The 12,499-nt window shown below is 39.8% G+C and overlaps 1 protein-coding gene across 1 annotated transcript in view; it reads left to right on the forward strand.

The window, feature by feature from the left end:
• st6gal2a (ST6 beta-galactosamide alpha-2,6-sialyltranferase 2a) overlaps positions 1 to 12,499 on the forward strand; it is a 59,370-nt gene that overhangs the window by 22,486 nt on the left and 24,385 nt on the right. Inside the window, exons 2-3 of the mRNA XM_036596478.1 lie at positions 7,616 to 7,668; positions 10,373 to 10,907. Of these exons, the coding sequence (XP_036452371.1) occupies positions 10,439 to 10,907 (469 nt within the window). The 5' untranslated portion in view covers positions 7,616 to 7,668; positions 10,373 to 10,438. The remainder of the gene's footprint in view (positions 1 to 7,615; positions 7,669 to 10,372; positions 10,908 to 12,499) is intronic.

Genomic DNA, 12,499 nt, shown 5'->3' on the forward strand with positions numbered 1-12,499 from the left:
TCTGCACGTTGTGTGCACTTAAAGAGTGTTGTGCATTGTGCTGTCAGCCATCTGATGGACTCACAATTTCAAAATAAATTTTCAATGGGATAGGCCAGTCTTGAGTTATTTTGGTTGTATGTTTGGGGTCGGTGTCTTGTTGAAATATCCATCTCCTCTCCAGATTTCTCAGCCAGTAAGATTAAATTTTGCTGCAATGTGTCTCGTTACATCACTCCATTCATGTTTCCTTTGATGACATGCAATGCCTCAGTACTGCAGAAAAGCAGCCCCATGCCATGATCCTCCCACCTCTGTTCTTCACTGTGGCTCTGATGTTGTTAGGCTTATACACACAGCCCTTCTTTCTCCAAACAAGGCGAGCTGAATTGTTGCAGAAGCTATACTTTTTTTTTTCCTCTGTCAGTTTTTTTTTGTCTTATTATTGGCATCTATTACGATTTGACAGGACGTTCTATGTCAGGGTCGCTGTCTTATTAAAAAGAACTGACGTGATCAGGTGTGGCTGTAATGCAGTTTTATCACACATTGCTGCGAGGTCTGTCTAATTACCCTATAAAAGCTAATAGGATGTTTATGCCCGTGGCTGCCTGTGGTCTCCATCACCGGTACAGATTCCTGATCTCTGAGCTGCTTAGTAAGCTGTACAGGGGCAAGCTCACAGATTAGCTTTTTAAATGGATGCTTCACACTCCCTTTCTCCTGTGACAAAATGGATGAAAACTAATATCCGCTTATGTCTTCCAAATCAGCAGACCGGCCTCGTGGGCTCGAGCGAATAGAAATTGTTCAACCTCTTACTTAACCGTTTCTTGAGGCTTAAATCAAAGATACTTAGCGTGTGTGAAAGCCCACAAACAGAAATGAGGGAATTGATTCATACGCCCCTCGTCCCCAACTCCCCCGCTGCAAGGCCGAGGTTTCAGATGCAGCCACTGTTTACCACGTATTATTCTGTTTAACGTTTGGAGAGGAGGCAAACCAAGAGGGATGAATAATGGATGTGCTTGAAATGGGGCTTGTTGTTAAGGGAGGTGTGAATTCAACCATGGAGCTGATAACTTTCACAAGCTGCTCCTTTCCCACCCTCCGAACAGCCACATTCACTCCATCCCAGCATTTATTTTTTGCTTTCCCTTTCTTTCGCAGCCCTATTTCCTGCTTTCCAAAGCACTGATAAATGCCACCAAGACATCATCTCACTAGGCTACTTCAAATGAAGCGCTGCACGGCATCATCTTTTGTTGCTTTTTTTTATTTATTTATTCCCCCTTTTTTCCTTCATCTTGCTTGTCTTTACTTCTCTTCTCACTGTCTTTGGCATCCAGTACAGATGGTGGTTTTATTTCTGGTCGCTGTAGAAATCTGTGTTGGTTTATTTAAGACATTTTTCCAGCTGGATGGAGGCAGAGCGTTTTGTAATATGTGTGTTCCGATGCCATGTGCTAAGTGGACTTGGTGCATGTTCTGAAACGCTTCTGAAAGAGATGTTTCTCTCTTGTCCCAAAAGGATGCCTGTCCTGGGAAAAATCGTAGGAGTGTTATGAAAGAGAAACTGAGAGAGACCAGAAGGAAAGGAAAGGGAAGGAAACGCTTCCAAGGAGATGCAAAGGAAACACAGAATGATACTGAGGCACCTGTGGAAATTCTAAGCCTTTATGCACAGTTGGCTCCATCGGTCAATATACTATCTGCTATTAAAGGAGGTTATAGGTTCAGTGGATGTGTGTATGTGTTACCATAGTATCATAGCACATCATGCCCTTCACTGCCTCTTATTACTATAACCATCACACACATTCAGGCACATACTCCTATCCCCTCAGCCTGGGAATGGAATAGAGGACATTACATGGTCATTCGTAATGGAACCGAGTATGGATTTGAAAACGGGGCCAACGAGAAGGACTGGATTGTGGCCAGTCTGAAGGTTGTCCGATAAGAGAGTCTTTTATCTCTTAAGGGCCCTCTTTTTGCTCTCCCCCCCTCTTATTGGCTGCCAGCTGAAAGGACAGCTTCATGGGCAATGAGAGCAGCTTGCCTTTGGCCAAACAGCCTTCTGTGCTCAAGTAATAGCTGTGAGTGTAAAGGAAAATGCAAGGAAATTACATGAACTGAAAGTGGGTGATTATAGGGGTGTGAGTGTGGGATGTAGGCTTTTTACTCAGGTAGAAACCTCTCAGTGAGTTCAAACTGGAAATGCAGTTGGAGATCAACTCTGCTCCAGCTTGAAATGGTTTTACCCCATCATGCACTGCAGGAGAAGGTAGTAACTATTTCAGTACAGTATTGATGAACACATGGCAGGCTTTGAGGATGTAGGATGTAGTGTTTTTTATATATATATATATATATATATATATATATATATATATTATTTTTTTAAGGCAAGCAAGAGTTTGTGAAGAAAACATTCACAGAGCTCACAAAACAGGCTGTGGTGTTGTGCAGGATGCTTTTCACTTTGGAAAAGCGAAAGGAGGACAGTTTCTTCACTTCTTCAGTGGAGACTCTGTGAACAAGCACTGTAAAAAAATTATGCAGCTTTTAAACCTTTAAAACCCCAGGCTTATTACATACTAAGTCTTATTATTCAGTAACTACAGGAACATCAATGCAAACTGGTTGAGCTATTCTTAGGTTATAGATGTGTGTAATAAAATGTTGGGCCGCCGGCAGGCCCCGGCCATGGAAGGGGTTAAACTTAAAGTGAATAACTGAGTTAACTTGAACTTTTGAGGTCACTGAACCTGTTGTATTAATTTAGCAGAAGAATAATTTGAAGTTCGATGAACTCCTCATTTCAAGTTTACTTTTTTTTAATTTGAAAAACTGCATAGCTTTTCAGAGTGTAGTGTGAGGAGCTTCATCACTTCATTCAGAAGCTGAAACTTTGAGTACTTCCTTACAGGCTATAACTCTCATGCTTGTAGCTAAGTTTGAGCCCAGTTTGAGCCACTTTTGGAGATTCTAATCCTTTTAGCACTTGTGAAAAAAGTTCTGTTTGATAGAGCACAGCTGCTCTGTCATCTTGGGTGTCGCCATGGCCATGCCAGAGATGACTCTGATTGGTCAGAGAGTTCATGTCACGGTGAAAGTTCGCAAAAATTGAACAGAGGGTAAATAAAATAATGTCGTCTAAAAATTCCTTCAGTTACACAGGAGCTCTAATTGATTTGTGGACGCTGGAAGAATCGAACAAATAAATCAAGCTTGTTGTGTAAAGGCATTTCCAGTTTTCTGTAAACTTTGACTAGAAAACAGTGTTGGATGTGAATCTGTCACGCCTGACTAATGTATCAGATATGTTTTACAAGGTTAGTTCCAGCAGGATCTGGTATATCTTATCAGAGCATCACCATTGCCAAGACAGTATCCACCACAGTAGGCCTAACCATGCAGTGTTTTGGTGACCGAGTGTGAAGAGTAATGTATGTGTGTGAGGGTTGAGATGTGTGAAGCGTGCGTGTTTGTAGGAAACGTGTGTGAACGACTTGCGTAACGATCTGAAAGAGCTCAGCAGTAAGTCCCCCTGCTGTGTGATGGCTCTTGCAAGCCTAATGAATAATGGAGTGAATGTGCTGTAACTAGCCCATGCTAGACTCTCACATTCTCTTTCTCTTTCCTTTTCTATTTTCACTGCAGGCTTACAGTTTCATATATCTGCCTTTTCCCACTTTCTCTTCTACATGAATGTCATCTGTGGTTACAGTCTCATCTGTGGTTACTTCCTATTACTAAAGGTTATCCAGGTATGTGTCATGTTGAGACACTGGAGACAGTAGATCATTGATCATAGACCTTACATCAGAAGTGGTTCTGGAATAGGCTATATTGGCTCCCATGGATGCCCACTTGGGACACTGGGCACATTTTAAAGTTATGCAAGTTGGCACCCTTTACGCTGCATTTGGCTAAGGGACCACCCATTAAACTCGGTGGCCTGGGGCACCACCGCTCCCTGAGTTAGTGTTCTTGCTATTGGTCATGTGGGCATTTCCAGTTCAGTGTTGGCTAGTTGCCTGCTTTTGCTAGTCTAAAGGTGACATGGCATATAAATGTGGAAATTGATTCAGTTCACCATATATCTTTATAAAATATGCACTGAATATACTGGAGTGTTATCAAGAGAACAAAATTCTAATTTAAAGCACAATAAAAATGCAACATTGAATTAGCTAAACCTCATTTTGTGTGTTTTTGCCATAGTAGACAATTATGCCAGGCTCTGACTTTATAGCAGAAAGTCAAAAACATACATGCAGAAAATGTATATATTTTTTTGTTTGCTTGCTTGTTTTTCTGGGTGCCCTGGCTGTCCATGCTTAAAATGTCTAGTGTTTTCAGTCTGGTCTAAGCAATTTCAATATCACTGCAGTTTTAGGACTGTTCTATGCAGTTTTACTATCGCAGCTTAGAGGAGCACAAAGACTTGATGGCCCCCCCCCTATCCATAGTGAGCACCTGTGTTTGCTTTGCTTTGGATACAATTTAGTTCTGTCACTGTTTTAAAATCAGTGAACAACTGAAACCTGGAAATGAAAACCGAAACGTCCTAATTTTGTTGGACTGAACACCACAACAGTTTGCCTGTTATTACTGGTACGAATGTGTTTAACAGACTCGTCAAATAAATCTGTGAACATTCATGACATGACCTCCTTGCTGTGTTCCACACACTGTTCCCTCCTCTTTCTAAATGACCACTCTGTCACTGCCTTGGAAACACTCGTTTTTTGTTGTCGTGTCTTTTCCTTCCGTTTTCTTGATGGTGGTGGTGTTGGTGGTGGTTTTAGCGCTCAACAGTTTTTTATGTCAAAAAAATGGAAAACGGACTGCAAATAAATGTTTACATCTTCATATAACATTTCTCTATGATTGCCCTTCCTCGCTGTTTTCAGGTCTTCTTCGACATAGGTTATCAGCTTATTCATGGACCTTTATCTTATACCACCTAAATGTGTGGTGGTGTTATTTTTCCTTCTTTTTTTTTTCTCTAGGTATCTGCTCAGGCATTTTACCAGTCAGTGGAGTGGAAATCCTGCACCACTTGTGGTTCCTCACTCCCACTCAAAAAACAAATGCACATACAAACAGTAACAGTTAACACTCATATCAGACATAACACCAGTTTCTTTTAGAACTAAATGAAATGGATGTTCTAATCTAATTTATGACGTTAATCCAGATAAATGAAATAGATCCCACAGAAAAACTGAGAGGGAAATGAGCTTGCTGAGTTCTAACAATTCTCTGTCCAATGTCCAATATCAGTTGTTCACATGCCCCCTTTTAAAGTTGTTTTCAATAGCCATTTCAGTGTGTTAATACTATAATGACATTTTATATGTCATTACTATTTGTTATTTTAGGTTGCTAAGCAACATGTGTTGTAAATTCATCTATATAACTGTACGCTGATACTGCTTATTAAATAGAATTTTCTAAGTGCCTGAAATTTTTGTCCAGTACTGTATGTTCCACTTGTATTGTGATGTGATACTATAGTGACTTTTGCTCCAGCAAATTGGAGCAAAACGTAGATGGCAAAGCATGCTGGCTTTTCCACAAGCAACAAAGAGTGCCTTGTACTGTGCTCAAGATACAGATTTTTGCCTTGTTTTTGGAGTTTCTGTTTGGTTGCTGTGTTATACTCTGGGCTGATTCTGTAACCTTTTGTTACTAGATTATTATATTTTATATCCAAATTAAAAGTGCTATTGTAACTGGAGTATGCAGTTATTTTATTTCAGTAAGGTAAAGGTCACGGAGTTCTCTCAGCTGTCGTGTGTGTGTGTGTGTGTGTGTGTGTCCACATTTTTTAATTAATTTATTTATATTATGTATATATATATTACAGACACACACAAGACAGCTGTGCGAACCCAGTGACCTCTATATATGTACATGTGCATGCGCAGTGTCATAGGCTGCTATATATGGGTTGTATAGGGTTTCCCTACCCGTGTTAACTCTTCAGATATATTTTGCTGCTGGAGTTGTCACTTTCTCAATGTGTGGGTGGGCATGTGGCCTAGATGGGTTTGGCCACCCAAGATTAGAGAACTGTTAAAGAGGTCTTCCTCCCAGCCGCTGCATGCAGCCCTCAGGGTCATGGAGTTGTAATGAGAGAGCTGTTGTTTGAGAACACATCACTTCCTCTTCCCCCACTGTGGAAATAACATGTGCTCACACCATCCCAGACTGTTCCACTCCGTCCCACACAGACCATAAAAGCAGAACAAAACAAGACCTCAATACTGGCTTTTATTTGAGAGTGTGAATTTTTCACATTTACAGTCATCTTTCTTTTATATAAGCTTTTACTGCATGTTCTGTTTCTTTAAGAAAGGCTTTGTGAGTAACCCAGTAAACATTATTTAAAATAATAGAATAGAATTATTACCATGTAGCAACTGAACTATAATTCCATTCCAATTTGAAATTTTAATCAATAATCAATGTTTCTCCTACCATAGAAATTAGGGGTCAGACTGCCCAGTTGTTCCAATCACTTGTCCACTAATCCTAAAGCAGTAGTTCTGCATTAATTGCAACATGATAGTTCTTGATGTAATTGAATTTTTAACTTGAACAAAGTCCTCCTGGTCTTTCTGGCATTCATTGTGGTGTTTGGCTGCTGAAATGAGCCCAGAGCCACAGGTTAAACTAGGAGTGATGTGGCACGAGTGGAAAACCGGAGCCGCTCCACCATGACTATTAATTCAGACTGAGCACAACTCTGATGCATCATGTGGGAAAACTGAAGAGCATTTGTCACTCTACAGTAGACACCGTGCAAACATTCTTGACAGTCATATTAGTTTAAAACATTCCACTTGTAAATGATCAAATAAAGTTTATGTACATTCGAACATAAATGTGACTTTCCGAAAGAATGCATGTCAACTACATTGCTGTGAACGTTGTGTTTGGTCGTAGGGATGCACGATGATATTAAAATCATATTGGTGTCAGCAGATACCAGTAGAAAGAAAATAAACAGTACACAGATGTTTAGATTTGACTGGTACATCAAGATTATATTTGATGACTTGTGTTTTGCACTCAGGAAGATCAGAATGCTTAGGTGATGCTGTGCTACTTTGCTGCCATTCATTTTACTGCATACAGAGATAAACAGTACATTTCTCTAATGATAATCCAAGTGGATGTGGTCCCAGTTTCTGCATTTCATAAATGTTTATGTACTGGGATTGACGTTGGGATCGGCAGATGTGTACATATGTATGAAATGCATGTGTACATGATCGGCCCACAGTCGCCATATCTGTATAGCCCTATTTGCTATTGTTTAGAGCTAGAAACTGCCAGCATGGGAAGTTGCAAAAATATAATGCATAATGCATCAAACTGTGCTTTGTGTGCATGTGCTGACTGATATTGGTACAGAAAGCTTCACAGGTTGACATTGGAGTGTATTACAAACAGCACAGACACACTCCCTCATACAAATTGTCACTAATAAAAAGTACATTTATGAATATTTAAAGTTGTCTCTGTTTATATAGACAATTGGGTGACATTCTGTGCTGTTGCTCTCTTTTTAACTGTTGCTTTTTCCACTTCTAATTGGTTCCATTTTGTTTTCCAGAGCCTGGCTGTGTTATATTGGAATGGAGTCAAGCAAATAGGAAATCAGCTGAGGTGAGGCTTGATTATTCTTTCCTGTTCTTGTCACCCACATTTCCTTGTTATATTGTTGGTCTGTGGTGTACACACAATACACACACAAACCTCGAACATTGAGAGTGGACTTTTTAACCTCTTAACCGCACTTAAACAAAGCTGAGCGAGTGAATAGAGAAACAGCAACAGAGATGAGGACGACGGTGCGTTAGAGGAGGAGTGCTCTCTTGGGGAATCTTTTCTCAGAAGAAGTGAACCAGCCGCATGGTGAGACAGGGATGCTGCAGTTACAGAGAGTTTTTCCTGGTTTTAGCAGAATAAAAACCTGTCAGGGGACACAGTGAATGTGTATGGAGCGAGTTTACAGCAGCATGTCTCCTGTGTATACTCTCTGTCAAGTCTTTATAATACCCAGAAATAGGTCTCCACTTCACGTACTACTTACTATATTACAGGAAACTCACAAAACATAAAAGGAAACTGGAGCATCCAGTGTGTCCATGCAGATCTTGTGTCTTCTCAAAGTTTGCGTAACTCTAACTCTAAGGGTGCACTGATTTCAGCACAGTATCAAAACTGAAACAGTGTAATGAAATTGGGCCTGCAACAAATCTTCAATACATTTAGTAATTAAAGTGTTCTATAATGGAAATGTTGTTCCAATAGCTAACCTTTTTCTACTGCTCTGGACTGCTAGCTAGCATGTTCTCAGTTGTATCTCTTGCTGAGTAATGAGTGTGCTGTCTATAGGAACTCTGAAAAAAATTCAGACTATGCAGAGTTTAGCATGTGTGCCAGTTTTGAGTGGGTTAAAATCACCTTAAGGCAACTTCCTTTAAAGAAGTATTTAATCAGTGATGTTTTCTTCTTACGTTGTAAAATTTTGATGATTTTTTTTTTATAGTAAAATAAAATAATAGAAGGTTTGCATTATTAATAACAACAACAAAACAACAATGGGACTCATTCACCAATATCTAAGTTTTTTTTAGGTTTGTTTTTGAGAAATGTCCTAAATAAGAAGTTTCATGATGTGTTCTTAAATTCCCACAGAATTGTTCACACCTGTGTGCTCTTGAGTATGCTTAGATTCTGTTCTGAATATTTATAAAAAAACTGCATAAAATGGTTTTAAGAAGAAATTCCCTCTTAAGAACGGTTGGTAAATGAAGTCTATTATTATTATTTGGCACTAAATTAGACAGAATTAAAATATGTACAAAATCTATGCTGAGTGTCGTTGCCCTCCTCAGCATCTGTACTCAATCATACATTTGAGTAATGTTGATATTGATGTTTTATTTTTGGAGATTTATAATGTAGATTGAAAGATTGTTTTATATGAGGCAGTTCAGATTTTTATGTTGTTTATAGTTCAGTTCCACTTTTTTTTATTCAATCACTATTTTGCACAAGGACATGCTACACTAACTTTATAATTTTATTTTTGCATATTTCTGATTCACATCAATCAGTCAAGACATTTAAACACAAAAAACTTACATTTTGTTAAATCTTGACCTTAGAATCAAGATGTAGATCAAACATGTAAATATGTGTATTGTTGCACCCAATATGTGTATATCTGGCCATAGAACAAAATGCCACAATTGAAATAGATTTGATGATATTGATTAAAATATTGTGGCTGAAATCCTGGAATGTTAGATAATCTTGCAAAGAGTGAATGCAAAGTAAGTATTTTACACGAGTGGTTTGTATTTACAGATCACCAGTTGTATCCTTTAAATGTAGTGAGTCGCTGACTGATGCTTGTCACTGCAGCTCTTTTTGCTTCTAAAGTCTTTGCTAAAGCAGTCTGTGAGTACAGGCTGTGACCATGTTTATATTGTTGTTATAATGTATATTATTATACATTTATAAAATGTATAACAACAATGGACTATAATGAAATCAAGACCACTTTCTCATTCCTGTATGTTAGAAGTTTCAGACTTGTTAAAATTGTCATTCTGGACCTTTTTCTACTGATTTATCATATGTGTATAATTTTCTTATCACAGTTAGCCATTGATTTTAGTACATTGTGTGGTGGTCTCTCTTTGTCAGGATAACACACTGAGTGTTCTCTTATAGAAGTCTTTTACAAAACTTCACAGAGGGGGATTAGGTTCTTTTCTGCATGGCTTTGTCTTTACAGCAGTGTGCATGCAATTTATCAACTGGCAATAACAAAGACTTCCAGCAAGCCTGCCAAGACTATGATAAACTCTTATCTCAACTTTTTTTTTCTTACGTTTGTCAATAATTTTGGAAGACATGTTAAGGAACTATAGCAGTGCTGTTTCTGTTAAATTTATAAATATAAAAATGACTTCCATTTCTGGATCTGTGAATTGACTCTGGGGACTTCATGAATCTAACTGCCTTCTTTAGCCCAACTCCCTGATCCACGTAGCTCTCTCCTTTTTGAAAAGTTCCCTCCCCCTCTCTCTCTCTCATATTCTCTTTCTTGTCTTATCATCCATCAGCTATCTATTCCCCTTCCGGCATTGTTATTCATGTTGTGTGCCACATTTGTATAGCTTTCAGGCATGACTAAGCAGTAAGTGAGGCACACGATGCCTCTAGCTTTAATTCCATGAATACCACTTAAGTCAATTCTTCGTAAGGAGGTACCACTTTAGGACGCTCTCCCGAGTCAGTTTAAAATATGTGAAAGTACATTTGAAATCAGTGCTCTTAATTGTTTCTCCGTCAGGCCTCCTGCTGATCTCTCCTGTTGAGTCTGGAGCGCGGCGCAGGAGGGCACAGAGGGGCTGCTGAGATGAAGACGAGCTTGAAGCAGTGGCGGCGGCTGGCCCTGGGCCTCATGCTGACCTGGGTGCTGGTCTTCCTGGCCCTCTTCTCATACTTCATGGAGTCACGGGTGGATGAGCCACGCACGGCGGTTGCTCTCTCGCACACCGACGCCCGCCGCCTTGGCTCCGTGCGGGGGAACCCTCGCGCCATCATGGCCTCTCACCTGGAGCTGCCCACCAGCTCCGCCCCCGCCGCCTTCAGCCCCCAGCCAGAGCAGAGCCTGGAGCAGAACCCCAGCAGGGAGCCCCAGGTTGGCCAGCTGAGCCAGGAGGCCTACCCCTACCCTGACCCGCAGAGCCTGGCCGCATGGTCAGCGTTCGGCACCCAGGACGTGGGCGTTGTGACACGCAGCCGTGAGAGGCAGGAAGACGTCCGAGTCTCTCCTCATCAGGAGCAAGATGAGGAGGAAGAGGAGGAAGAAGTGGTAGTGGGAGGTAGGACTACGTACTATAGCTTTAATATAGTATAGTTAATCATTATCACTACATTGGCCTGTACTGATGTCACAGAAGGCGGCAGTATGCAAATGAGCGCTCTAACTAGTCATAAAATTGTGTGCTATGAGCAACATAATCAATGACAGTTGATTAATATGATCCACATAAAACAACTTTTATCAGAATGGTACTGTATGATAAAACAGTCTTGATTTGTATTGCGATTGTTTAGCTTTTAAACTTCTATAAGGTTTTTTCATTTTTAATCTAATTTAAGCCAAAATGGATCATTTGTGCAGCCTGTCACTCAGGACATGGAATAAGCAGAAAGCAAATGCAACAGCTAATCAGACAAGTTGCTGAATTGCACTCTCACTTGGAGGAATCAAGCACAATGTAAGATTTTTCAGTTAAAGTTGAAAGAAGTAGCATTTCTGCACATTGCGATGTGGTGTACGTGCACTGCTGAATGTCCAAAATACCCTGTAAAGGTGGAAATAAGCATGCAAAAGTCAGAGCCGTTGCATCTGATTTCACAGGAGGTTTTCAGACCACGTCGTACATTTATGCTTGTAACGTTAATATCTAGAGACATTTGACGTGGTCTGTAAGATTTTTCAGTTAAAATGGAAAGAAGTTGCATTTTCGCACATTAAAAAACTGTGTGTGTGTGTGTGTGTGCATGTGTGTGTGCACTGCTGAAAGCATGAAATGCCCTGTAAATGTCAGAGGCATTGCATAGAGTTTCATGGGAGGTTCTCAGACCAAGTCAGATGTCTTAACATATTAACGTCACACGCACAGACTCTTATAAAGAGGTCCAGCTGGATGTTTAGGTCTCAAATGCAAAATACTGATGATGAATTCTCTTTCACCATGTTCACAATTATCAGATCCTTCTTCTTGCGGAAGGGGTTCAAAGCACAACCAGTGATACTAAAGCTTATTCTACACATTATGCATTTAGTGTGCATAGTGTAGCTTTAAACCTGATACAGGAACATGGTGAGTTGGCGATAAAGTTAGGCTTGGAGATAAAATGATCAAAATGAAACTTTTTTTTTTTTTTTACTGTTAAAAGTAATGTCATTTTGGTAATTCTGTATTAACCGTAAATTAATTTGGTACAGTTTCTACTTAAGTACACTAAGTACACTTATTCATTAAACTGATCAATACAAACCAGTGTGATGGTTATAGGAGACATATTTCACCCATAACTTCTGCTATAGCACTAATAGGATTTTCACTGTCACGTTAGCATTAAGCTAAAGGTGGCTTCCAAATGTTTATAGTAGCTCTTTAGGTTGGACATGGACATTTGAAGCTTGTAACAGACAAGTCGAATATTCTGTGTTTTGGATGTTGCAGTTTGGATGTTGACTCTTTCAGTAAATATTTTAAACTTAAACTGACTATGAATATTACTGGGGCCTTTAACCTGTTGGCCAGTCTGGTCAGTTTTGTCTAGTGAAGTCTGATTATTATAGCCCAGTTAACCCAAAGAGCCTGTTAACAGCAACAGATAAAGAGTTGGCTGAATTGTTTACTGGGTTCAGTCTGAGAGGTCTGTATGTGGAACTGTAGCC

Source organism: Colossoma macropomum, unplaced genomic scaffold (genome assembly GCF_904425465.1).
Source record: "Colossoma macropomum unplaced genomic scaffold, Colossoma_macropomum, whole genome shotgun sequence".
NCBI lineage: Eukaryota > Metazoa > Chordata > Actinopteri > Characiformes > Serrasalmidae > Colossoma > Colossoma macropomum.